Here is a 26,396-nt window from a genome sequence, read left to right as displayed (position 1 = left end):
AAACGCGCGAACGGAGCGAGCCTAGCAGGGTCTAGTGCGAGCGGTTTGGGGACGAAAAGCCCATTAAAGGAAAACCTCGGACACCCTGGGGTGGCTTAGCTCGCCGAATTTTTTTTCTGCCTCAATTTTCGGGAGCCTGATTAATGGCCAGCGCAGACAAAAATATTTACCCCTTAACAATTAAAAACCTTGGGAGAGTTAGGAAAAACTCGAAACAGATGTGGGAAAAGATCGGTTGTTCATTCCTGTTCTTCCAACTTCCACATGTGTTCCTATTTTACAATTACATTACGAGACCGAATTTTCTGAGTGAGCACTTTGCCTCATGTTTTAATAAATTCCCTTAGGAACAGTTAAGTTATCTCGAGAACAAGGTGCTGTTCCTACAAGAACTATTAACCCTTTACCCCCTTAGGCCAACGACAGTTTATCCTAAATCAGCAAAAAAAGGCTCTCTGCCTGTGTACAATATACCATTTGAAAGCCACTGATCAGCTTATTTAAGAACTGACATCAGCAGTTATGAAAGAGGTAGTCATGTTCAGAGAAATTGTTTTGAAATGTGAAAATAAAAAGCTTCCAACACGTATCAGTTCTCAAATATCATAGGTATGCTCCCGATCCGTGGCTTATTTAGCAGGTCTTGGTACAATAGTACAAAGCTTGATGTGAAACAAGTCTTGCATTCCATGTGCATCTCAAAAAAGAAATTGTAAAATTATGGGGGTGGTCAACCATATCTTAGATAGGAGGGGGTCACAATTTTAAGCCTTCAATGAGCAGATCTTTACAAGACAATTTTCATGGCAAAACTTCATAAAAATATCTCAAATATTCACAACGTTTTTAAGTTGTGTGCCAAATGGCACTCTTAGAGAGTAAAGGGCTAAATGGTAGCTGGCTCTATGAATCTTCGTTCACAATTCAGCAAGTGCATAAATTATGCAACACGTGCCTAGCGCGGGAAAACGCGCAAAAGCCAATTTAAGATTGCTTCTGATTGGTTGAAATAAGAGCACCTTCTCTTCCCTTTCTGCGTTAAGATCCAGAGGCCATCAGGTCGGCGCATATCCCAAGTTTCTGTAGCATGAAGTGATTAAGAGTATTTCCCCACCCCACCCTGGATGGGACACGAGTCCTCTAAAGGGTTACCCAAAGCATAGTTAATAGAGGGGAATGGTTATGAAACCCGACAAAGTTCTTTGTTGTATGTTTTTGTTCGCTTTTTTGGCCTTGACGGTGCACAAAACACAATAGTTGTTTACACCGTTCTGAGGAACTAACTAATAGAAACGTGTTGGTTATGTAATTCATGCATAGTGCATGAGCGCAAAACAAAAGATTGTGCACTGTCGTAGACCTTCCAACATAAATCTTCGTTTGCTCCTTTGATGTTTGCCGGGCTTCATAACCAGTCCCCTCTATCAACTATTCCCAAAGCATTAAATTTGCTGGTAAAATACATAGAAATTAATTTATTAGGTTATGAACAATACACAGTTAAAGATACCAGGCAAATATATGAACTATAATCACTCGAATATGAATTTCTTTACAACTTGAACCTTAAACATTGTAACAGAAACGCTCGATTTTACACGGGAACATTAGAAGTTGCAGTTACAACTTAATCGAAGTTAATTTGACTACAGAAAATGTCGACTTAACTTCTCTTGAATTAGATCAAAACGAGAATTCTAAATACTGTAACCTTGTGATGTCACTCATTAACTCAATCCCGGAATGCCCAGTGGCACATAGGGCCTAACCTTCTGATGTAAAACGCAGTAATTTGATATCACGAAGGCTTTCATGATCAATAGTTTCAACAAAAACGACCGAACAGTAGAGCTGGAAAAAACATTTAAGTTCTTTGCTTGCACTGCTAACATGATAGAGTCCCTTAGGACAAATCTACTGAAAGTTTCAGATTGTTAAAAGTCAAAATGAATATCTACAGAATGTGCCTCTTTGTCTTCGCTCCACAACACAAGGTACTGGTGGCTTGGTTTGGATTGTACGCTTTCATGTGCTGTCTGAAGAGCGTCTTCTTATCAAGCCTGACAGGGTGCTATGAGTCACAGTTGTTCGCAGATTACTTTTTAAGTGATCCTCTCTCACACTTTGCTGCTGAGGGAGACAAAGTGAGAATCAAGTCCAGTAAAATAGGACAGTCCCTGACGTCATCTAGCCTTGAAGCAAGGAGATTGGTAAACGCCTTATTTGGGTTGATAATCTTCTGCCTTAGTAGACTTGTACGCAGGACAGGCCACTGATTAATAACGCTTGTCTTCTCTGCTTCTATGAGATAATAACTGAAATATGCAAATCTCACAAATATACCCCTCCCCTCCCTACCACACACAGTGTTGGTTTGTTTTACTCATCCATGTCATCCATGTTTGCTGAAGCTAAACGATATTGATGATGGGGGAGGGATAGGGGTAGGAAGGAAGTATAAGATTTGTTTTGCCAATAAAGTGACATCGACGTATTCACAGCAATGTCCAAACAAGCCTCTCTTCCATTTTCTGATTATCCCCCCTCTCCCAAAAAAAAAAAAAAAAAATTGAATTTTCTCAAGCTTTCAGGGCATGAATACTTTAGTTCTTAGTCATTTAATTCTGGGAACATAGGACAGACCCATAGTTTCTAGATTTCATTCCTTGAGAATCACAACCGCACGTAATCTCTCACAATAATGGCACAGCCAAGCAATCCAGCAGCCTTATAATGATCTAGAACGCCTTAAATATAGAAAACCTCTCTCGCTGAAAATGTTTATAAGATAATATGTGACAAAAAGAACCAACGCCTACGCACATTTTCTCTTGACCACTCATCACGCATTGTTAAAATAAAAAAATCAAAAGTTTCTTGACAAGGCAACCACTAGGATGTCACGCGCTTAAACGTAAACGAGGTCCTTTGTCCAGTCCCGACACCCTCCCCCACGTGATTTCTGCAAGAAACTGATGTCGTTTAGAACACTTAATCACAATATCAAACGATAACCCGAGAAAAGACACTTGGTATTCGTATAATAAAAGATTTCTGCTAAATTAATTTCCACGAGGGTAAATTAAATTCCTACCTCTCCTCATCTCGCATAGCATCCTGGAAGCGCGGTCAACCAGCAACTTCGGCGCGCGTCTCATCTCGGTCGAGAAGGTGGTGCGTCCGGGTTCAGATCTGATGACTGTTGAGTTCTTGTGGGACTGTTGCACGATAGCTTTAGTGGCAGATGGGCTGGACGGGTCTCTCAAAGAAAGATTTCGCTGCACGGGGTTTCACTGAACGCATGACTCCATCACGACCATTGAACAGGTACACTGCCATCCCTATCAGCCACTTGCTACGATTGCTTTCGTCTTCACACAGATTGACTACATCACCGATCCTCAGGGTTTCTGGCCAGCAGACTCCGATACAGTGGTGGCGTACTCACAAGTCCAGCGTTTCTGCAGCACTTGGTGGGAATTATGTATAAACCATGCGATCCAGGCGCAGACTCGAAGGGCCTTTGGTAGATCATGCCGTCCAAGTGAATGGTCATATTCATCTGGTTGCCAGTCCACCGTAGCTTCTGCTATCACCTCGCGTACTATTTTGGACTCGATTTCGCATTCTCTACTGGTTGTAGTCACAGGGTTTGCCCGCCACGCATTGTTGTAGTGGCCACTTGGGTCTACTCCACCAAAATACTGCATCGGTTACGGAACCCCCACGCCTGCTTGAGATAAGGAGTATTCTGATGAGAAGGTACATGTCTCCACTCATCGATCGTATGTTCCTTGATTTTCCTCGCACGCAAGACATGCTTTTGTGGTCACCATAACCTGTCCTTTTCGCGCCATGTTACGCGTATTCGGTTACCTTATGGTTAGTGCGCTCCTCTCCGGGTTCGAACCCTGACCGGGGACATTGCGTTGTGTTCTTGGGCAGGACACTCTGCTCTCACAGTGCCTTTCTCCACCCAGGTACACAAATGGGTACCGGCGGATGTAATCCTGGCGTAACCCTGCGATGGACTAGCATCCCACCAGGGGGGAGTAGAAATACTCCTAGTCGCTTCATGCTACAGAAACCGGGATAAGCTCTGGCCTGGTGGGCCACTTGACTCCTATCCAGACTTTACCTTACAGCCATTTGTCCTGTAAACAGTTCGAGTCACCGGCTTGGTGTTGTCAAACGCTGCATGGCAAGACGTGCTTCGGCGCTCATCATTACCTGTCCTTTTCGCTTCATGTCATGCATATAGCCTGCACAGTATTCCTCCAGCTGGTGTAGTCCTATGGCTCCTTTTGAGACTCACTCCAAGAGAGAGGAATTTAAGCCCGCTCTTTTCCTGCAGTTCTTCTCCAGGTTATTTTGAGTCCTCACGGCTTTTTGACAATCCGAAGACATTGAGTTCTACCGCGCTGATAGGACGCTAGCGTGCGCTTTACCACCATGTTCACGAGCAGGTCAGTCTCCTGTCGCTTCATTTTGCTGTAAGCTCATGGGGTAGAGAAGCGTCCCGGGCCTGTTGTTTCAGTTCACAAGCATTTCAAGAGTAGTAGTTCCTTGTGGTCATGTGTGGCAAACCAGACCGAGGAATTCATAGGTGCGACCTAGCATTCCTAGAATCCTCCTTTTGATCAGCTCAGCATTTTCGTGAGGAAACGAATGGAACACCTTTACAGACTGCCTGGCGTTTTTAGGGCCAAAAACTCCCGTCTCTGGAAGTAGTAGTTCCTAACGGTTACTTAGCGAAGGCGGCTTGATTGTCGCTAGAATCCTCTCGAGTGCTTTCTTCCAGCTCCAGTACCTAGGATTGCTATTTATGCAACTGCAAAAATTCCACTAGAGAAAATTGCACCTCCTAGCAGAAAGGAGAAGGAGTGAGACAAGAAAGTGCTCTGGTGAACCTCAAGATCTGTATTTCGAATTCTCTGGAGTGCAAATCCCACAACCAGTTTATCGCAGAACATCAGGCTCACCCTCCCTAACGCGCGCTCGCAGGGATGTCTTTTTCATGTTACCAGCAAACGCAACCGAATGAAATCTAGCAAGAACCGAGACGTGGTGAATCTTGTTCTTGAGGGCGAGTCTAGTCGCAAGGCAATCATTCAGAGAGGGCGTTTTCTTTCCTCCCGCATAGTGCAGTCATAGACTACACACATCTCAGCAGGCTGTGCTGTTTCCCTGATGACATGCTCAAAGGGGCATGTAGAACTCTCTCGGTGGGCTGTCGACTCAACCACGTTTTCATTAAGCTAATCATGGATTATTTCATCGCATACCGATAGCTTTTCCATGCTGAGTAATTTGGATACCAGCCTTCTTGACGATGTCGTACCAGTTGCTAGCGAAACTCTTTCTGGACTCCTTGTTGATCACGAGCGAGAGTATCTACCAACCCCTGAAGATTTAGAGCGCATAGATGCTCATAATTGCTGATCGAATTCACTGCGAGAAAGCCAGCAGCCATATCAGTTTTGATCCTAGTGCAATAAGAGCCCAGCCAAACAGGTAAATTCAGAAACAGGTTCTTCACGACGCGCAGCGCGCGCTTTCGTGTAGGGATCTGCGCGTACCGTTTGCACGTAGGATGATGTGACACCGGTAGAGGGTCTTCCAATGACTGATCTCCTGACTTGACTCCTAACAGATGAGATTTACTGGCAATTCGCGACCGCTCTACATAATGAGGGTTGTCTAGCATCAATAATTATCTCCTTTCTGTCAATTTCCCTGGCACGCGTGCTCAACGCGAAGTCTCTTCTAATGGGTCGCAAGCACAAGTCGTACTCCAGTAGCGTTCGTGTTCTGAGCCACGCCACGCGTTATGTTTTTGACTGCGCGCAACTGAGTGAGATCAACCTAGACGGCATTAAAGAGTGACTCGCCTCGCCTCAGAGGGGAGCACGGACTTTTCTGACCATTGACGTCAACCATGACTAGCGGATGAAGGTTCCTAGGATTGATGGTAAAGGGAAGTATGATGTCTCCCACGATAAACACGACATGAGAACTTACGAGGACATTTGTTAACGCTATGCTGACCCACTACCCACTTAAAACACAACCTTTTTGCCCGCCAGAAATGCCTTACGTTCAGCACGAGTAGAAACTTGATCACAGTCTGAAGAAACTTGTTCCGTGCCAAAAAACAGATGCAATCGTTGACAAGTTGATCCTGCCAGTGAAATTATGATCATTTGGAAGTGTAGAACGTTTAGGGCCGTTACTTCTATCACTTGCTTTAACCATCGCATTTGTATCTGTTCACTTGCGTTCACCTTCCAGTAAATTCCGCGAAGGACCACGGACGCTAGTCACAGGATCCAAGCTTGCATCGACGAAACTACTCTACAATAACATAATAGCGTTTTATAAGACCAGTTTTATAAGGCCACGTTTCTCTCCATTATTGCCGCATCTCGAGAAGATTCATCAGATAAATTCCCGCTACTTTCAGGAGTCTGAATGGCCGTACTTCTTGCGTAAGATATTTCACAGCTCCCTTATAACCTTCTTCATTGAATGGCGCGCCATGCGAACTCCCTGAACTATTAGTTCCTTGAGATCTGACAATTTAATTGTGTTACCGCCGAATTCAACCGTCGCAGAGAACCGATTATCAATACGCACCCAGGCTATCACGACCCTTTTAGACGGTGTGACAGAAGGATTGGGAACTCTTCTCTCCTAGCTCCTTTGGTTTCAGGGCTACTTGTAGCTTGTTCTTTGTAATCCAGATCCTTTTTATGTGTTTCTTTGGTACTTCACATAAGGTTGACCTCACTGCGCCTTTCCACCTTGGACAGAATTGTCCAGGAAAATTGTTATGTTTTCCCGATGGTGATCTCACCCAATAAGAGCACACGACAGCCAAGGAATCCATCACCTTAATCTCATTCGCTGGAAATGTTTAGCATATAATTCGTGACATAATGAAGCAATGCCCACACATATCCATTCATGGCGCATAAAATATTCACATGACGATACAACCAATATGACATGCTTTCAAGGTCTTGAACGTAGTAGAATTTTTTTTATTATACAGTTCCGACGTCACTTAAGATAAAGAGGTGATATATACTGATAGAAAACATACGACGGACTCGTATACAATTGGACAATGACAATCAAAAAGAACTTGAAATGAAATTATCAGTAATGCAGTACACATCAGAAAAAAACCCGATAATGAAACCCATCTATTTACATCAGTTATAATACGTAGAAAAAACTTGATTAAAATAGACAGCCATAGCTGTCTTCACTCAGAACAACAAGCAAGTCTTCATCATATGACGATTGTTTACTAAACGATGATGAAACGATGATCATGTCGCAAGCAGAGGAGGTCAACGAGTCCAATGGGATTGTCAGGCAAATACAACACTGTCAGCGTTGAATTTACTGTAAGTGCTTCAGCAAGACCAGCAGCACCTTTACCTCTAATGTGATTGCCACGCAAATTCAACTCTGTCAGCGTTGAATTTACTTTAAGTGCTTCAGCAAGACCAGTAGCACCTTGATCACCAATGTCATTGTGATCCAAATTCAACTCTGTCAGCGTTGAATTTACTTTGAGTGCTTCAGCAAGACCAGTAGCACCTTGATCACCAATGTCATTGAAAACCAAATTCAACTCTGTCAGCGTTGAATTTACTTTGAGTGCTTCAGCGAGACCAGTAGCACCTTGATCGCCAATGCCATTGCCATACAAATTCAACTCTGTCAGCGTTGAATTTACTTTGAGTGCTTCAGCAAGACCAGTAGTACCTTGATCGCCAATGCCATTGCCATCCAAATTCAACTCTGTCAGCGTTGAATTTACTTTAAGTGCTTCAGCAAGACCAGTAGCACCTTGATCGCCAATGCCATTGCCATACAAATTCAACTCTGTCAGCGTTGAATTTACTTTGAGTGCTTCAGCAAGACCAGTAGCACCTTGATCACCAATGCCATTGCCATCCAAATTCAACTTTGTCAGCGTTGAATATACTTTGAGTGCTTCAGCTAGAAGACCAACGTGACCCTCACTAAGCAATTGATCTGCGAGATCAAGACTTTGAAGTTTGAGAAATGAGCCAGAAACACGTGCCATTTTAAGATGAAAACTGCTGTCTTCTCTTCTACATTCGGAAATGAACCCAAGCAAGGTAAGAAAGCATTCTTTGTCAATCACTTGAACCGTTATACTCTTGATAAGGGCTTCTGCTGTTTCCTCGCAACGTGCCGCTACCATACCACATGTAAATGAAAGGACCTCTTCAAGCTCTTCAAGGTATCTTCTATCAGCAGCTAACTCGTCGACACTGATCTCTTTATTGAGAAGCTGACTACACAGATAGATTGCCGCGAAGCATTCTTGAAAACTCTTGTGTAGAAAACTGTAGTGTCGACGGGGTCTTAGTTTACTGCCTCCGATCTGAACTGACAAAAATCCGAATACAGGTAATTCATCTGCATGACTTTTAAGCTCACTTTCCTCAAAGTCCAAGTTGTCTTCAAGCAAACCATTCAAAGCTATCTGGCCAAGATGTTTCAGTTGAGCGTCGTATACTTTGACGAGGTCCTCGTTGGTTTCTGGTAATCCTTGCTTGTTTCTGTATCTTCTAAGGATACATTCTATGATTCCCACGTACAGTTGGGTCCTACGTTCCGGGAAAATACCTTCAAATTCTTCACAAATGAGGCAAAGGAGCACAGTGTTAAGAGGATTCGCCGCCATGTCTCTCAGGTTCTTATCCCGTCTTAATTTGGACAGGAGCTTCTCGGCCAAATTCTTCATGTTTTTAAAGTACTTGAAGATAAACTCTCTTGCGTCTTCGTCGGTAAATCCTTCAATTTGCAGCAGGGTGTCACAGTGTATTCGTAACTTAATCCCAGCCTCGTGCCGTGCCGTAGCAACCACGCGACACTTTGGAAGTTCTCTGCGACCCTGAATGATTTCTTTGAACACTGGCAATTTACGAGTGGGAACCTCATCCAATCCATCAAGTACAAGCAAAACGTTGGACTGATTCTGGCGGATGAAGTTGAAGAATCTCTCTCTAACGTCTTCTTCAACATCTCGAGGCAGAAGTTGATCATCAATGGCCTCCCATAGGTTAGACTTCATATCACGACACTTCAGCAACAACACTGTTTCGAACCTTGGAAAGCAATCTTCTTCTTCTTGTTTTCCAGTAGCCCAGTCATATACCATCTTCTTGCAGTAAGTGGTTTTCCCCATGCCGGGCTTTCCTTCAATTAACACTGTTCTTGGTTGTGCACATTCTTCATCTAGTTTAAAGATCCCAGACATGTTGACGATGCTGTCTGTCGCTGTTCCTCTTGTTTTTTTCCTGCTGACCACTTTGAGTCTAGTAAAAATACTATCAAGATGAAAGTGAAACTCTTCGCACCAAGGAAACGGTGCGACCCATCCCTCGCGGCCTATGTACAGTTGGCGAATTGCGTCGATAATCTCAGGTGGATCAAAATCATCTAGAAGTAATCAAATAGAAGCTACTTCAAGTAACTTTTCTGTCTAGAGAGATGAATTAAGGCGGCCTAAAACCGATCTATTTCTTACATTAAGGCAAAAATGCAAACAATCAATATTACATAGACAAAAGAAGGAAAGGGGAACTAAGTTTTAATTCATAATTTTTGTAATATATCTGTTTAAAATTTCTATCTCAATATTTTCCACATTCAAGAAACATATTCAGCATTAACTATCTTGGGATATTTACATGAGAAATATCTACTACTAGGTTTTTTTAATTTTGTTAAAGAAATTTTCTGATATGTTTCTGGTTTCACAAATTGTGTTTCTAGTCTTCATGGAGAAAGGGCAGAATATTGCCGGTTTCAGTTGAAAATCTTAGGTCACCTTCACCATTGTGATAACACGTTTTTGGGCCGCTTAAGGTTGTTATCCTTGTTACAACAATCCAGAGGGAAACACGCTTGCAGCGACGGAGTTTGTCAGACTCCTAGAGGACTCGGGATCTGTTACAGCAAAACAATCCAATGGGAAGACAGAGAATACACGGTTCTTGAGTCCAACAGTAGAGTTTAATCCACTAAGGTACTCGGAACGTACCCGACTATAACCAGAACGTAACCAAAGAATATTTTACAAGGCACGACTATTTAAGCCGAAAGCACAATTCTAAAGGATCGCGTAAAGCTATTAAAAATTCTTAACTAAACATTATCTAATACATCTCAGAAAGCTCGATTGGCTATAACGGAATTCGACGTTTACAAGATTAATAACTTTCAAAACAATACAGGTAGATAACAGTTTAACAAAAGACTATCGCAGGTAGTAATTACAGTTCGGTTCTAACTACAGTTATGATCTTACACAAAACAGCAGGTGTTTGGTACGGTCAATGAACTGGAACAGTAACCTGTAACTCAGAAACGCAAAACGAACTAAAACAAATATATCTATGTTGGATTTCTATATTTTCTGATAGCGAAAGCGAATATGTAAAACGTACTTAATTATCTAATTTTCTCTCCTCACATTCCTCCAACCTTAGCTTGAAACTCTCCTGAGTCAAGCAATAAAAATTAAAAGTACAATCATTTGAACGTCAATAGCGAAGCAAAAATATATATAGTTTTTCTTGTTGGTTTTAACTTTTTGTAATTTTGTATTTGATTTTCCTCGTGGCCAGAACCGCGGCCATAACCGAGCTAGCGGATATGATGCTCTCGGGGGTTCTAAATAAACTAAAAGCTTTATCACTTGTTCGTTTTCATATTAACAACTTTGACAAATCAATCTCTGACTATGTTCTATGGTTTAGAGGTACTCGCTTAGCAACTAACATACCTCAGTATTTGCTTCTTAGCTTGTAACGTAATTTTAAATATTGATGATTTATGTTGCTTTTCTTATCTTTGTTATGTATCTCAAGGTACTTCTTCATTTATGACACTTCGAGTACTCGCGATCGCGTCAGACTTAATAATCAATGTGTTGACAGCTACATTTTTTTTTCTTGGGTCTATACTATCCTGGTCGGTCATCTCTTAATCTTTTTTAATCCTAATGGTTCTCAGATCTTAGTTTAAACGGTCTTCGCAATTTCTCTGAATAACTTTAGCTCTATGTAGTTAACAGTAGCACGTCACATTCATTTTCCTTGTCATCTGTACGGTATGAATTATCCTTCAAGTGTGCCAAATAAGGCGTGCAACCACCACTTATGTAAGGGTCGTGCCAATTATGGGCGAATGTCTTGGCAAACCACTTGCTGTGGTGATCAAGGGACGTCACAAAAGCTTTTTCTTGAGTTTTGACTTGATACTGTGTGGCAAAGCAGGGCTTTCTTTTACTCTCTCGTTCTGCTAAGTGCGATTCGTCTAACCTGTGGGCTCGCGAGGACATAAACAGGTAAAATACAGCAAGTAGGAAGATCCAAAATGACCATTTGAAAGAACACTGATGTGTATTCTTTTGATACTTCTCTTTTCCTAGGAAAATCTTGAGATCACTCTTCATGTAATCAGTAGAAGAGGTGCCTCTTTCTAGTGTAGATTTCGTTGGAAAGGGGAAGACGAAGGTTCCCATCACACGATCATTTCCTGAAGTAGACGTAGTGCTCAGTTTCGAGGGCCTGTCTTTTAAAGTCAGAGAGCTGTTTTTCAAATCTATGACCGCTCCGTGCTCTTGTAAGAAATCGCGCCCAAGTATGCCTTCGTGAGCAAGGCTTTGTATTACGTGGAACTGGGTTTGGTACACAATGCCATTTAACTTCACAGGAACGTCAATCTTTCCCAGGACCGGGACTTTTTCTCCATTGACTGTCTTGACGGACGGCACGAGCCCATCTGTTATGTGGTCCGGCTGCGAGCCATATATCTTCCTCACAAGCTGCTCGTCTATCGCTGAAACACATGCTCCAGTGTCTACAAGTAACTTAATTAATTGACCTTCAAGATCTCCAGCTATCGTAAGATCACCGGTTTTCAGGTCTGAACTCGTGTTTCCAAGAGAATCTGATATCATTGCCTTTCTGTAGAGACCGTTCTGGTTCCCTGAATCTTGTTTCTCGGGTATTTTTCCTGGCTGAGACTGATCTATGCGACTGATCCTCACTTTACGCTTTACTTTCTGCTCCTGACTTTCATTTGATTGCGTAATAGTTTCTGTAATTTCTTTTCCTGGGTCTGGTAATTTGGCTGAATCTTGTGGTTGTGCTTGCACCTCTGGCAAATAACTGGAACTTTGTGCATGGCGAGGAGGGACAGGGATCTCGTGCCTCTGTTTATTGGGTCGATTCACATACTTTTTGATTGGCTTGTTTTCTGCATTCGCTGTAAACGCATTCACGTAAGCTTCTCCTCGTTGTATCACAGGACCAAGTGGAATACCAGTTCGTCTAGCTAAACCTGAACCATAATATGACTTTGTGTTTCTATCAAAAACAGGAGGATTGTTGCTCCTTGTAAATGACTGTGTAGGGAAAACCTTGTTTTGTTGTGGGCATTGGTCATCGGATTTGTTAACAACTACTTGCTTTGGCTTGACCGGTTGGCTCTGGTTCTTCGCAACAGGAACTTCGCATTGTGGCGGGCCTTGTGGTGGCACATGCGTTGCAGGACTTTTGACCTTTGGGCCGGTATTTTCTGCTCTCGATACCTCGCCTACCTCTTGTTGAATTTCTCTGTGCTGGGTATTTGTTGGTTCTTTGTCTCGACCAGGCATTTCTGTCTTTTGGATTGTGGACCTCACCTCCTTAGGTCGGCCTGGATTTGGCTGCTCTCGCTTCAGCGATGTACGTCTAACTGGGTGTGCTGTCTTCTCCGTGTTCTGAGTCGCTACCTCGGGTTCGTCTTTCTTTACATAGTCGTAACTAGCTATGGACCCATAACAATCTGAGGTGGCAATAGGGTTATCCCGTTGCTCTGGAGGCATAATTTCTCTTTGTCTTGGCTGGTACTCTGAATTATTCTGGTATCCAGGTGGTTGTACGCTTCGTTTAGGCTCACGTGCTATGTACTGGTCAGCTGTCAGATGGTACTCTCGCTGTGGGCAACTTTGTGCGAAGTGACCGGTGGCACCACAGTTATAACAGGAAGGTCGCTGTCTCGGTAGTGGGAGGTTATATCTGGTATGTGGTATTCGTCTAGAGAGGTTGTTAATACGGGCTTCTACACGTCGGTCTAGAGACTCCATCGCATCACGTAGATCTTCAATCATTCCCATCATTACCCCTTGTTCACTGTTTTCAGGCGCAGCATAGGCGGCCAACTTTTCTGAGTTGACTTTCTTGTGGGCAACACCTTCTAATTTGCTAGCCAACACATCTAACTTTGTGTTTATTGATTGTATCTGTTGATCCACTGGTTGAGAATTGGTACCCGTCGCCACAGCTGGTAACTGTCCATTAATCATTAGCGCGTTTATCAATCTATCCATTTGACTATTTTCACTGGTTTGGCTTACGCGCTTGTTAATTGAGTCCAAAGTTCTGGCATATTGTTCTGCTTCTAGCAGGGTTTCTGGCATTTTCTTGAGAACTTCAACTTTCATTGATGGTAATAATCCTTCTACGAAATATGTCACTTTATCCACTTCCGCTAAGTGCAGCCCACCAAAGAGTTCATGCATGTCATTTACGTAATCAAACAGCAGTTCATTGGCTCCTTGACGTCGCGAAATAAGGCGTTGGCGCTTAGCCCATGTACGGTCCTTGGTGGCATAACGTTTCATAAGCGCACACTTCAACTTTTCAAAGCTCTCTCTTTCCTCAGCTGGCAGCTCAAAAAGGAAGGTTTCCGCTGGCCCGCTCAAGTTATTAACAATTTGGGCTAGAGCCAATGGACCAGTCTTTTCAATTCCTTTGGTGGTTAATAACAGTTCCAGCTTTTCAAACCAACGCGTGATATCTTCATTATCTCGGCCATGGAACTTGTCAATGCATACATCTTTGATGAGCATCTTTTGTGCCAAGTTGTTTAGTGTTTGTTCATATGAATGTAATAACTCAGCTGCTGCTTCTTCCGGTGTTTCTTGACTAAACATTTTCTTAGCAGTACTACTAGGAGGACCGGTACCTGCTTTCTGGGTGTTGTGGAACGAACGTGCAGCGTTGTCGTCACTAAATTGGTCGTCAGAGTCGATAGTGTTTTCTCTACTGCCAATTTCTTCTGAACTTGAACTTTCTGTTTCGCTAAGTCTTTCCCGAAGTTCGTCCTCAAAGATTACTCCTCGGGGAAAGTGTTTATAAATATCTGCGGGTGAGTTAATAACTGGTTCCTGTAGACCACCTGTTGCAAAAACAGTGTCTTCTGAATCCTCTTTTGATCGTTCTTTTTCTTTTCCTTTTTCTATAGTTTTATTATAAATTGACTCCTGATTGCGATATTCCTCCACTGCTGGTTCAATTGTCTCTTTTTCCGTATTCTGGGGCGGTGTCGACGGAATTCCACTAGCACCTCCGTCAATGCTAATATCAACTGTTTCTAAATTTGTACAGTTCGCTCGATGACTCTCTTCTTCTCCACGGCGAGAGTCGGGCGTGTCAACACTGGAATTTCCTCTTCGCAACTCAGGGGCTATCTCACTTTCATCAAATGGCAAATCGCAACTCACACAAGCATCTGTTTTACTCTTCGGGGTACTAGCGTACGAATACTGATATAGATGCTCCACTGGCTTCACAAGTAATACGGCTTACTCTTCTTCTTGAAGAACCTCTTTATGTACAAAATCTACGGACTTACTTGGACGATTCTTTATCCGTCGCTCCAAGGGGTTACATTCGTCTATTTCTTTGCCTCTTCCCGGAAAGCTTGCTGTAACTACACTGAATCTCCACCAATGTGATAACACGTTTTTGGGCCGCTTAAGGTTGTTATCCTTGTTACAACAATCCAGAGGGAAACACGCTTGCAGCGACGGAGTTTGTCAGACTCCTAGAGGACTCGGGATCTGTTACAGCAAAACAATCCAATGGGAAGACAGAGAATACACGGTTCTTGAGTCCAACAGTAGAGTTTAATCCACTAAGGTACTCGGAACGTACCCGACTATAACCAGAACGTAACCAAAGAATATTTTACAAGGCACGACTATTTAAGCCGAAAGCACAATTCTAAAGGATCGCGTAAAGCTATTAAAAATTCTTAACTAAACATTATCTAATACATCTCAGAAAGCTCGATTGGCTATAACGGAATTCGACGTTTACAAGATTAATAACTTTCAAAACAATACAGGTAGATAACAGTTTAACAAAAGACTATCGCAGGTAGTAATTACAGTTCGGTTCTAACTACAGTTATGATCTTACACAAAACAGCAGGTGTTTGGTACGGTCAATGAACTGGAACAGTAACCTGTAACTCAGAAACGCAAAACGAACTAAAACAAATATATCTATGTTGGATTTCTATATTTTCTGATAGCGAAAGCGAATATGTAAAACGTACTTAATTATCTAATTTTCTCTCCTCACACCATAAAGCACAGTGCAACACAGCCTTAATTTTCATAATAAAGATCGGAAACTTTTAAGACCGTTGTTTTTTTTGTCGTTTCGCACCAAACGGAAGTCCTTTAAGCCTCCTGACATTTTATATGCATATATATGAAAATAATTTGGTAAAACGAAAACCGAAAAGCAGAAGATAGAAGAAGATCTTTTATAATTCAAAGGAATTTCTATCACAACAACAGTTTTATGTTTTGACTTACTTCAGGGCGATGGTGATACCAAAACAAACAACTACCGTCACTGTTCAGGTAACATTTTCTATAAGCAGATTGATAGCCACTCCGTCCCAAAAACACCAACAAAACAGTGGGGCTCATAAGCGTAATATAGAACCAAGGCAATAACTTGAATAACTTAATACATCCTTTATCCTCTTAATAGAAAATGAAACTTATACACTGAACCGAAAGAGAACCGCAACAGCTGTCCAATTGTCTGCCCCGCTCCCGCTAAAAAAGTAGATCTTACCTTCCATCTTCTGTTTCTTTTTTTTTAGAGGAAGTGGGTTCATTAAAGTGTCCAACTTTTCTTTGATGTCTGCAATTTCCTCTTTCATCTGCTCAAGGTTTTCTCTGCTGTTTGCTAAGAATAAACATATAGTCTTTTTAAACCTTAATTCACACTTTTAAGTAACCAGTAACATATTCCTGGGTGTTTTTTTTAAGTAGTAATGGTGGCTCATATGGGCAGTAACCAATCAGGAGCCGAGAAAGACAATAGGCTATTGTTTGGAGAACAATGGATGCTGTCGTTCTCCAAATCTAAGATGGCCGCCACAAATTTTAGCCAATCCGGAGCCGAATTAAGAATTCAAGATGGCGGCACCCACGAAAGTAGGCCATGTTGGAAAACAGCCCACCAGCCTCGACGGAGGACTGGGATCGGTCTCACGGATTTCCAAACTTTGACAAACTTTGAAAAGCTCTCGCGTCGCTCACAATCATTTGCCCAAAGAAATTTTTACAGGAATCTGTAGACCATCCTCCTGCGATTCAACCACCAGAAGCTTGATCCATTTGAAGGTTTCGCACATGGTGAAAATTAATTATATTCACGAAGTACTTTTAAGTGAATGAAATATATGTCTTCGAATTTAATTATTTTGCACCCAAAACGACAACGCAACTTTCCCTAAAATCAACCCAGTACACATTTAAACATTGCACAAAAATATTTGAGTGTTTTAAAGACGGAAGAATGATGTGGTTTTGCATGCGAGGCTCTCAAACTTGCTTAATAAAATGGTGCGTCAAATGACGATTTTAACGAAATTTGGTAATTTGCATATTTCTTTGAAATAAAAGGATATTTTGCGAAAAAAAACTATCCAGTAGTTTTTGTCATGCCCTAGCCTATCTACCATAAGAATATGAGCGAAATCGAATTTTCGACCCTTGCCGCGAAATTAAGAATTTGTCTGATTTTTACAGGCAGGCACTCTTAAGTGGAAATGAATTGCTAATGGCGGTTTGCAATAAAATCTAAACTTCTTGATCTCGACTGTTCCCTTGAGAAAAGTATCATTCAAAGGAATCTTGAACAAACAAAAGGCATTTTGGGCGACCATTAAAGAATTAACATAATTAGTCAGAGATGAAACATGGAATAAATTAAAACCGAAAAGCACATGTTTAGAATCTGAAATCATGATAGACTGTATCTTAACCCTTGAGAATAAAATCAAAAGAATTTCCAACAAACGTTTGGCGCTTGAAGTAAAGATTTAACTTCATTTACAAACACTGCAAATCGCTCCTAATTCAACAATTATAGTTGTCTAAGCGGGTTTCCAATAGCGCCAGAAATAAGTCACTTACTTCAAACATAGTCCTTTCCTCCAAAGCGTCGCACAACTAGCAATCGCTCAACTCCATAGCCACGAAGACAGGAAAGAATGTTACGTTTAGAAAAGAAGACGTGTGCTGAACGTTGTCACAAGTAAAATGAATTCTATCAAGACCGATTGACTTATAAACGGGTATTCAAAAAACAATAGACAATGTCACGTGGTTAACAACCAATGAGAGGATGGGGGATGGGGGGTACGCGATATCACGTGGTCAAGAATCAATGAGAAGACGGGGGGATAAGGGGTTATACCGAACAGTAATGTCATTAAATTGTTTTAAGTAGAACAAATAGTCTGAGTCTATATAACGTTTATTGAATAATAACTCCAAAGAAAGAATTGATTATAATTTTAACTCTTAAAGTCTTGACCGACGGTATTCCACAAAGTGTTGGGAACTAAACTCGTTTCCAGTTTCTCAGATTCTTGGTCCCACCTCTTCCTCCTCCTCCTCCGCCTCCTCCTCCTCACGTCTTCCTCTTCCTCCTCGTCCTTCTCCTCCTCACCTCGTCCTCCTCGTCCCCCTCGTCCTCACCACCTCCTCCTCCTCGTCCTCCTACTCCACCACCACCACCTCCTCTTCCTCCTTCTCCACCTCCTCGTCCTTCTCCTCGTCCTCCTCCTCCTGGTCCTCCTCCTCGTACTCACCTCCTCCTCGTCCTCCTCCTCCTTCTCCTCCTCACCTCCTCACCTCTTCCTCCTCTTCCTCCTCCACCTCCTCCTCCTCTTGCATCTCCTCCTCCTCTTGCATCTCCTCCTCTTCCTCCACCACCACCACCTCCTCCTCCTCGTCCTCGTCCTCCTGCTCACCTCCTCCTCCTCCAACTCCTCCTCCTCCACCACCACCACCTCCTTGTCCTCGTCCTCCTCACCTCCTCGTCCTCCTCCACCCCCTCACCTCTTCCTCCTCCTCGTCGACCTCCCCCTCCTCCTCCACCCCCTCCTGCTCCTCTTACTCCTCCTCCTCCTCTTCCACCTCCTCAACTCCTCCTCCTTCCTTTCCTCCTCCTCCTCCACCTTCTCAACTCCTCCTCCTCTCCCACCTTTCATCCTATTCCTCCTCAAGTCCTTTGTTTTCCCTTTCTTCCAGGATCGTAACGATCAACTAAATCATCAATAATTATTTGCCAAGAATAAAAAGAATGCATAACGACATGTTTCGCCTACAGACTCATTACTTTAATTGAATTAGGGCAGCTGAAGCATTAGTTTTATTCTTGGTAAATAATTATTGATGATTTAGTTGATCGTTACGATCCTGGAAGAAAGGGAAAACAGAGGACTTGAGGGGGAGGAGGAAGAGGAGGAGAAAAGGGAGGAGGAGGACGAGGAGGAGTTGAGAAGGTGGAGGAGGAGGAGGAAAGGGAGGAGGAGGAGGTGAGGAGGTGGAGGAGGAGGAGTTGGAGGAGGAGGAGGTGAGCAGGAGGACGAGGACGAGGAGGAGGAGGTGGTGGTGGTGGAGGAAGAGGAGGAGATGCAAGAGGAGGTGAGTACGAGGAGGAGGACCAGGAGGAGGAGGACGAGGAGAAGGACGAGGAGGTGGAGAAGGAGGAAGAGGAGGTGGTGGTGGTGGAGTAGGAGGACGAGGAGGAGGAGGTGGTGAGGACGAGGGGGACGAGGAGGACGAGGTGAGGAGGAGAAGGACGAGGAGGAAGAGGAAGACGTGAGGAGGAGGAGGCGGAGGAGGAGGAGGAAGAGGTGGGACCAAGAATCTGAGAAACTGGAAACGAGTTTAGTTCCCAACACTTTGTGGAATACCGTCGGTCAAGACTTTAAGAGTTAAAATTATAATCAATTCTTTCTTTGGAGTTATTATTCAATAAACGTTATATAGACTCAGACTATTTGTTCTACTTAAAACAATTTAATGACATTACTGTTCGGTATAACCCCTTATCCCCCCGTCTTCTCATTGATTCTTGACCACGTGATATCGCGTACCCCCCATCCCCCATCCTCTCATTGGTTGTTAACCACGTGACATTGTCTATTGTTTTTTGAATACCCGTTTATAAGTCAATCGGTCTTGATAGAATTCATTTTACTTGTGACAACGTTCAGCACACGTCTTCTTTTCTAAACGTAACATTCTTTCCTGTCTTCGTGGCTATGGAGTTGAGCGATTGCTAGTTGTGCGACGCTTTGGAGGAAAGGACTATGTTTGAAGTAAGTGACTTATTTCTGGCGCTATTGGAAACCCGCTTAGACAACTATAATTGTTGAATTAGGAGCGATTTGCAGTGTTTGTAAATGAAGTTAAATCTTTACTTCAAGCGCCAAACGTTTGTTGGAAATTCTTTTGATTTTATTCTCAAGGGTTAAGATACAGTCTATCATGATTTCAGATTCTAAACATGTGCTTTTCGGTTTTAATTTATTCCATGTTTCATCTCTGACTAATTATGTTAATTCTTTAATGGTCGCCCAAAATGCCTTTTGTTTGTTCAAGATTCCTTTGAATGATACTTTTCTCAAGGGAACAGTCGAGATCAAGAAGTTTAGATTTTATTGCAAACCGCCATTAGCAATTCATTTCCACTTAAGTATTTCAATTGTACTTTTTTTCTTCTCACCTTTTACCCTATATATTTTTGCCTTCGCTTATTATTCGTTACTCGTCAAGGATTGCATTCACGCTAGATAAAATTATTTCTGTTCCATTTTTTTAATAGTGTTATCTTATTTGAGACACAATGACCAGCTTTCTGTATTTTGCGCCCTAACAATTTGGACATTAAAGTTCATATGAAAAATTGTGTGATGACGATTGAAACCGGTCCTTTTACTCGATCAACACGACGATGACGTCATATCTTTTAATGCTGGCGCAAAAGTTTTGATATTAAAGTTCGTGACATTTGACATTGTGTCATGTTTGGTTTGATACTCTCCTTAAGAGAGGGGGACTGAGGAAGCCAACAACTGTAAGTATTTCAATTCATTCTGACTTCTTTCCTTTGATTGGTTCCCGATGATGTCACCGTCCCAGGATGCTTTGGAATAGCCGCCCTATAGTCAGAACTCGGACCCAAGTCTCTCAGTCTTCAACATGGCCGCTTGCCGGACGGACTTCTGTCGTTTAGGACCACAGGACACTGTAAGTATCGAGTTTGAAGTTGCATGACAATTTTTGGCGTGACCCTGGCGTGATTTGTGTCGTCTTGGAAATCCGTGAGACCGATCCCAGTCCTCCGTCGAGGCTGGTGGGCTGTTTTCCAACATGGCCGACTTTCGTGGGCGCCGCCATCTTGAATTCTTAATTCGGCTCCGGATTGGCTAAAATTTGTGGCGGCCATCTCGGATTTGGAGAACGACAGCATCCATTGTTCTCCAAACAATAGCCTATTGTCTTTCTCGGCTCCTGATTGGTTACTGCCCATATGAGCCACCATTACTAATTTTTTATTCAAAGAGTGGTTTGTATAGTGACAATACGCGTTACAAATATCATAAATTAAGATATAAATTGCGGGCAACTACTGTTTTATTTAAACTGTAACATATACTACGCCATGAAATGACAATATGACGCAAATAGAAGTGACAAAGGAAACAACGGACTACGATTAAGTAGTCACTTTCTTTTTCCTAATTCCAGTTTTTTAAAAGTGCAGTAATAAAGCAGAGTTTGGAAAAAATTAAGGCGGACGTTGATTTGGAGAATTGATAATTTCATCCCACGCGTTAAATCTAAGGCATCAATCACCCCCAGCAAATGATAGAACCTGGAACAACAAAACAGCTCCATGCAGTTCTGTGCATTATCACTTTATTTCACTTTTGCTTATAGATAGCCTACTCTGTTGGGTCCAATAAAATTGCCATAAACATATTAAATCTATACCTTCTTCTCCTGATGTCATTTGAATTTTCAACTTTTCACTGATGGTTTGTATTTCCCTTTTCATCTCCTTGAAATCATCTCTCGTTTTGTCTGAGAATAATGCGTTGTGCATTAGTTTGAGTTGAAGCACATTCTTGTGATCATGTCACGAGACATGTAAATAGAACGAGGAAAGAAAGCCCGCCAAAACAGTAAGTGAGGGACAAATAATGAGCCTTTATGATCTTTCAGAGTAGCCAAATATACAATATTTGGGTAATGTACAATCATAATTCTAATTTAAAGAACTTCGCCTACACAACATTTTCAAAAACAATTTAAAAGACTGATTCACAGCTGAGTATAAAATAATGACTGCATAAAATCATTCAGTTCTTTTCACTTTCGTCAAAATATTTCTTTCACTAGCTCAGCTTAACTGTATCAGTTTTTATTTAGAACTGACCTTCATCGTCGGTCTCTCTTTGTGCCATCAAGGTGTCTAACTTCTCGCTCATGTTTGCTATCTCACTTTTCATCTGTTGAAGGTCTTTTCTAACTTTGTCTGAAAATGAAAATTGACATCAGCTTTCGTCCATTAGTGTGCAGAGTTAACTTTATGATTATGAATATTCGCTATCACTGTCATATCAAACTATAGCCTAGCAATTAACGTTTGCTAATCATCAAATTTGACGATGCAATAATTACCAACATTAGTTTCTAAACAGTCACCTCGTCACTTTTTCCATTTGTTTATTAATGTATCAGTTGAGGTTCACTGCTTAAGTTACAGGATAACATTTTTTCTTGACTAGAGATGGAATCTCTATACCTTCAAATATCTTAACGTCTACTGACCTTCATCTTGGCTTGATTGTCTCAAGGAGTCTAACTTTTCACTGACGTTTTCCAGTTGATGTCCTATTTGCTCTAGTATCTCTTTGAGATTTTCTGCGGTGGAACAAAAGTCAGCACTTTAGTTTAAGCTTAAACAAGTTGCCCTTTGTACTCACGTTCAGTTTAATAATACGTTTTATTCGTTTCCTTTATTTTTCAGAAATATAGAAAACATGTGTAATACATAAAGCGACTCTTGATTTGCATAATTAATAATCTTCTCACGGGTTAGATCTAAAGGCTTCTCAAACTGATTAATACTTCATCAAAATCCCAACAATGAAGATGGTTTGGAAACGCGTTCTTGATTAGCATAAATTTGGACGATTTTACTTCTCCGTTTACTTCTTAGTTTTTGTTTCGATTGGGGGAATTATTTAACACTCGAGACAGTGTTTCATAGGCTGTCCAAACACCTCGAATTTCGTCAAAAGTACTCCCCTGCGTATTGGCGTACGGGCCAGGGGGGCTGGGGGAGCTGCAGCTGCCCCAAAATTTGGGCAAGTCAGTTTTGTTGGGCAACAAGAGAAATTTTTTAAAACGTTTTTAAAACGTTTCCATTTGTTTCGAGAAATTGCAATGTCACTGAAAACAGAGATATGATACTGGTAATCAGTGTACAATAAGGTGAGACTCAACACTCAAACGTCGTGTGAGTCGGCATTTTCTTAAGGAGAAGGTCACTCCAAAAAGCTTACTATCTTCAATGCTATCATTTCGGAGTTTGGAGCACGTTTGCCTCAAAATAATGTGGCTCAAGAGCAGCCATAACCCAGAGTGGTAGTTAAGGTGGCCGAACACAGTTTTGCGCGCGCTTTTGCTGATGCAATTCAGCGCGCGCACAAGGATTGCAAAAAACAAACGTGCCGTCAATAGAGCGATCATTTTATTTACTCAACACCCGCAGTATCTGTGCTATTTTTCTCTATAATTGAACGCAGCGTATTGATGGCTTTAGTCTTTTATTACAAAGCTATGTTTGAAAAGGTAACGATGCAAAGAACTCAGCAATTCTCAGCTTTTTCTTTCTTACCGAAAGAACCCAGTTAAAATGCAGCGCATGCGTAGTAAGTCAAAAAATTGCGATTGAATGAAAATTGCTCTCTCGGAAATATGCCTATTTCTCGAAAACCATTCATTAGAATTTCACGAAATTTGGCACGAAAATACTCTAGGAAATAAGTAACTGGAGTATTGAAAATAATTGAACTTTAACAAAGGAAATTCTAGATATTCCAGTGAACCTTCAACAACGGATAATTAAAGATCTCTCTGTTAAATTATTAGCAAAATGGTGTTAACTTATGAGAATCGTTACAAGCTTGTTGCATGCAAATTATAAAGAAAATCTAATGACTAGATTTTCTGCAAATAAACAAAACCGATTTTAAAGGCCTGTTTATATTTATTAATGTTGCCATGGCAACGGCACATACGTCAGCTTAACCATTTAAAAACCAAAGTTTGTGTTGTTAACTAACTTGCTGCCATTTTTGACGACCGAAGGATCAAGAGTTTTAGAGAAAAAGGTGAATGAAATACAGGTATCAAAAACTGTTCAGCCACCTTAAAAGATTCGTCGGAAGCCATTTAAACAAAATCTCTCGGACGAAAAGACATCACGAAAACGCGGCCTGGCTGCTGAATACTGTTCAAAATGGCGGCACCGATGTTCCAATTTTGGGCTTCTTTGGAGACGTTTATAATAAGGAAAACCTGCACTCTATGGGCTGAAACTTCGGTAAGTGGCTAAGCTTAGTGAAAGGCTTTTATTAGCGTTGACAAAAATATACCTTTTTTGGAGTGACCTTCTCCTTTGACACCCATTATTTTTTCGTGTCTTACATTATCACCGAGACAAAAGCTTTATTTAAGCATTGTCTTTACTGTAGCTTGCTTTATTGTCAATGCGATATTTTCCTCTCATTCCCTTTACCAAATCTCATGAATTGCAAAGAGATAGTGTCAGTGAGTTGCAAAGTAAAAGTTTCTAAAAGACAACATGCAATGATCTTTTAAAAATTGTTTGCGCTCGATTGTTTTGTAAAAATTTGGGACACTTGAAAATTTGTTTTGGGAAAATGATTCACCGCCCCTCCCCTGGAAAAAATTGCCCGAACACCTATGCCCCTGCGCGTCGTAGTTTCAACTCTCTTCTCGGTCTTTGGATATCCTGATGAAACACTGTCTCTCGTGTTTGATATATTACATCAATCACCCCCAGCACCTGGCATAGATGGGTAAGAATTTCGGCTTTTCATGTTGAGTAGACATACTATTTCCTTCATTCAAACAAAAAAGCTCCTTGCAGTTCTGTACATTATCACCTATTTCACTTTTGCTCCTAGATAGCCTTTTTCGTAGGGTCTAATTAAATCGCGATAAACATATTAAATCTATACCTTGGTCTTCTGATGTCATTTGACTTTTCAACTTTTCACTGATGGTTCGTATTTCCCTTTTCATCTCCTTTAAATCATCTCTTGTTTTATCTGTGAATAATGCGTGGAACATCAGTTTGAGTTGAATCAATCCATATAAACAAGAAAGTCGTACCTCACCAAGACAATCTAATCCAGCCCATTCTTGTCATCATATCACGAAACATGTAACTAAACTGCAAGTAAAGACAGTCCGCCAAAACCAGCACTTACGGAGCAAGTGAGGGACAGAAAATGAGCCTTTATGATATTTCAGTGTAGACAAATATACAATATTTGGGTAAAAACAATCATAATTCCAATCTAAAGACCTTTGTACTGTGCAGAAACTGCGATCAGTTTTTATTTAGAACTGACCTTCATCGTCGGTCTCTCTTTGTGCCATCAAAGTGTCTAACTTCTCACTGATGTTCCCTACCTCACTTTTCATCTGTTCAAGGTCGTTTATAGATTTGCCTGAAAGTGAAAATCGACATCAGCTTTTGCTCATTAGTGCGCAGATGTTAACTTTATGATCATGCATTCGCTCTTACTGTCATATCAAACTGTAGTTCGACAAATATTGACATTTGGTAATCATCAAATTTCTGCCAGTTTGACCATGCAATAATTACTAACATTACATGTAGTTTCTAAACAGTCTTCCCTCATTTTTTGCATTTGTTTATTAATGTATCAGTTGAGGTGCAGGGTAACTTTTCAGTTTTAGCTTAAGCTTAGACAGGTTGCTCTTTGCACTCACTTTCATTTTAATCATATCTTTTTTCGTTACCTTTGTTTTTCAGATGTTTAATTATACAAATCGTAGGTTGATTTGTGTAATTAATAATTTCTTCCCATGCGTTAGATCGAAGGCATGTATCACCCCTAGCAAATGATAGAACTTGGCATATATGGGTAAGAATTTTGGTTTCTCATCTTGAGTAAATATACGTGTAAATTATTACTTTTTGGATTCATTCCAGCAAAAACGCTCCAGCCAGTTCTCTACATTATCATCTTATTTCACTTTTGCTCATAGACAACCTATTTTGCAGGTCCCAATAAAATCGCCACAAACATTAAATTTATACCTTCTTCTCCTGATGTCATTTGACTTTTCAACTTTTCACTGATGGTTCGTATGTCCCTTGCCATCTCCTTTAAATCATCTCTCGTTTTGTCTGAGAATAACACGTTGAACATCAGTTTGAGAGGAAGAACAATCAAGTCAATCCATAAGAGTCATGTTTTACCTAGACAATTTAGTACAGCACATTCTTGTCATCATGTCACGAAACATGTAAGTAAAGTGAGTTAAGAAAGCCCGCGTAAACGAGCACTGGCGGAGTAAGTGAGGGACGGAAAATGAGCCTTTATGATCTCTCAGAGTATACAAATATTCAGTATTTGGGTATTGTGCAGTCATGATTTCTAATTTAAAGACCTTCACCTAAAAAAATATTTCAATAACAGTTTAAAAACTCACTCAAAGCTGAGTATAAGATAATGGCTGCATGAAATCATTTAATGCAGTTAAATGCAATTTAACGGAGTTAACAACAAAGAGCGCCAGTGTTGTCTGGACTCAGCGGCGTTTCATACATGGGCATGCGCCAGATCCCATGTGCTCTTTGACTGAAGTGTGTTTAGCGTTACAGGCGCTAGCGTGTTATTTGCGTGGCAGTTCATGGGACCTCATCTTCAAGGCTTCCTCCCTCCCCCCCATTTCCCTCCCTCTCTTCCACTGTTCACACAGTGTGACGGGTGCCTGCTCTCCCTTCTGCGTGGGGGCTCATGGCTGGCTTGCCAGGATTTGCCAGCCATGGGAGCAGTCTCCATCTAGGAGCTGGCTGCCAATAGTGGAAGCTCCTGGATATCACAGGCACCCAGCC

At 41.5% G+C, this 26,396-nt stretch overlaps 1 protein-coding gene across 4 annotated transcripts in view; it reads right to left on the bottom strand.

Moving 5' to 3' along the window:
- Positions 1-1,460: 1,460 nt before the first annotated feature.
- Positions 1,461-26,396, bottom strand: part of LOC149109737 (uncharacterized) — an 84,385-nt gene continuing 59,449 nt past the window's right edge. For 3 of the 4 annotated variants that reach the window (XM_089293999.1, XM_089293997.1, XM_089293998.1), the window contains 8 exons: positions 25,596-25,685; positions 24,880-24,978; positions 24,484-24,573; positions 22,043-22,135; positions 21,648-21,746; positions 21,203-21,292; positions 15,978-16,091; positions 1,461-9,489 (listed from right to left, as the gene is read on the bottom strand). In XM_089293999.1, coding sequence (XP_089150125.1) covers positions 7,316-9,489; positions 15,978-16,091; positions 21,203-21,292; positions 21,648-21,746; positions 22,043-22,135; positions 24,484-24,573; positions 24,880-24,978; positions 25,596-25,685 — 2,849 coding nt within the window. In that variant the 3' untranslated portion in view covers positions 1,461-7,315. The remainder of the gene's footprint in view (positions 9,490-15,977; positions 16,092-21,202; positions 21,293-21,647; positions 21,747-22,042; positions 22,136-24,483; positions 24,574-24,879; positions 24,979-25,595; positions 25,686-26,396) is intronic. The other variant, XM_089294000.1, reaches the window with a different exon arrangement.

This window comes from Orbicella faveolata, unplaced genomic scaffold, assembly GCF_042242905.1.
Source record: "Orbicella faveolata isolate gen_17 unplaced genomic scaffold, um_ofav_v1 contig_25, whole genome shotgun sequence".
Taxonomy (NCBI): Eukaryota; Metazoa; Cnidaria; class Anthozoa; order Scleractinia; family Merulinidae; genus Orbicella; species Orbicella faveolata.
This window is presented reverse-complemented; position numbering and strand designations above follow the sequence as displayed.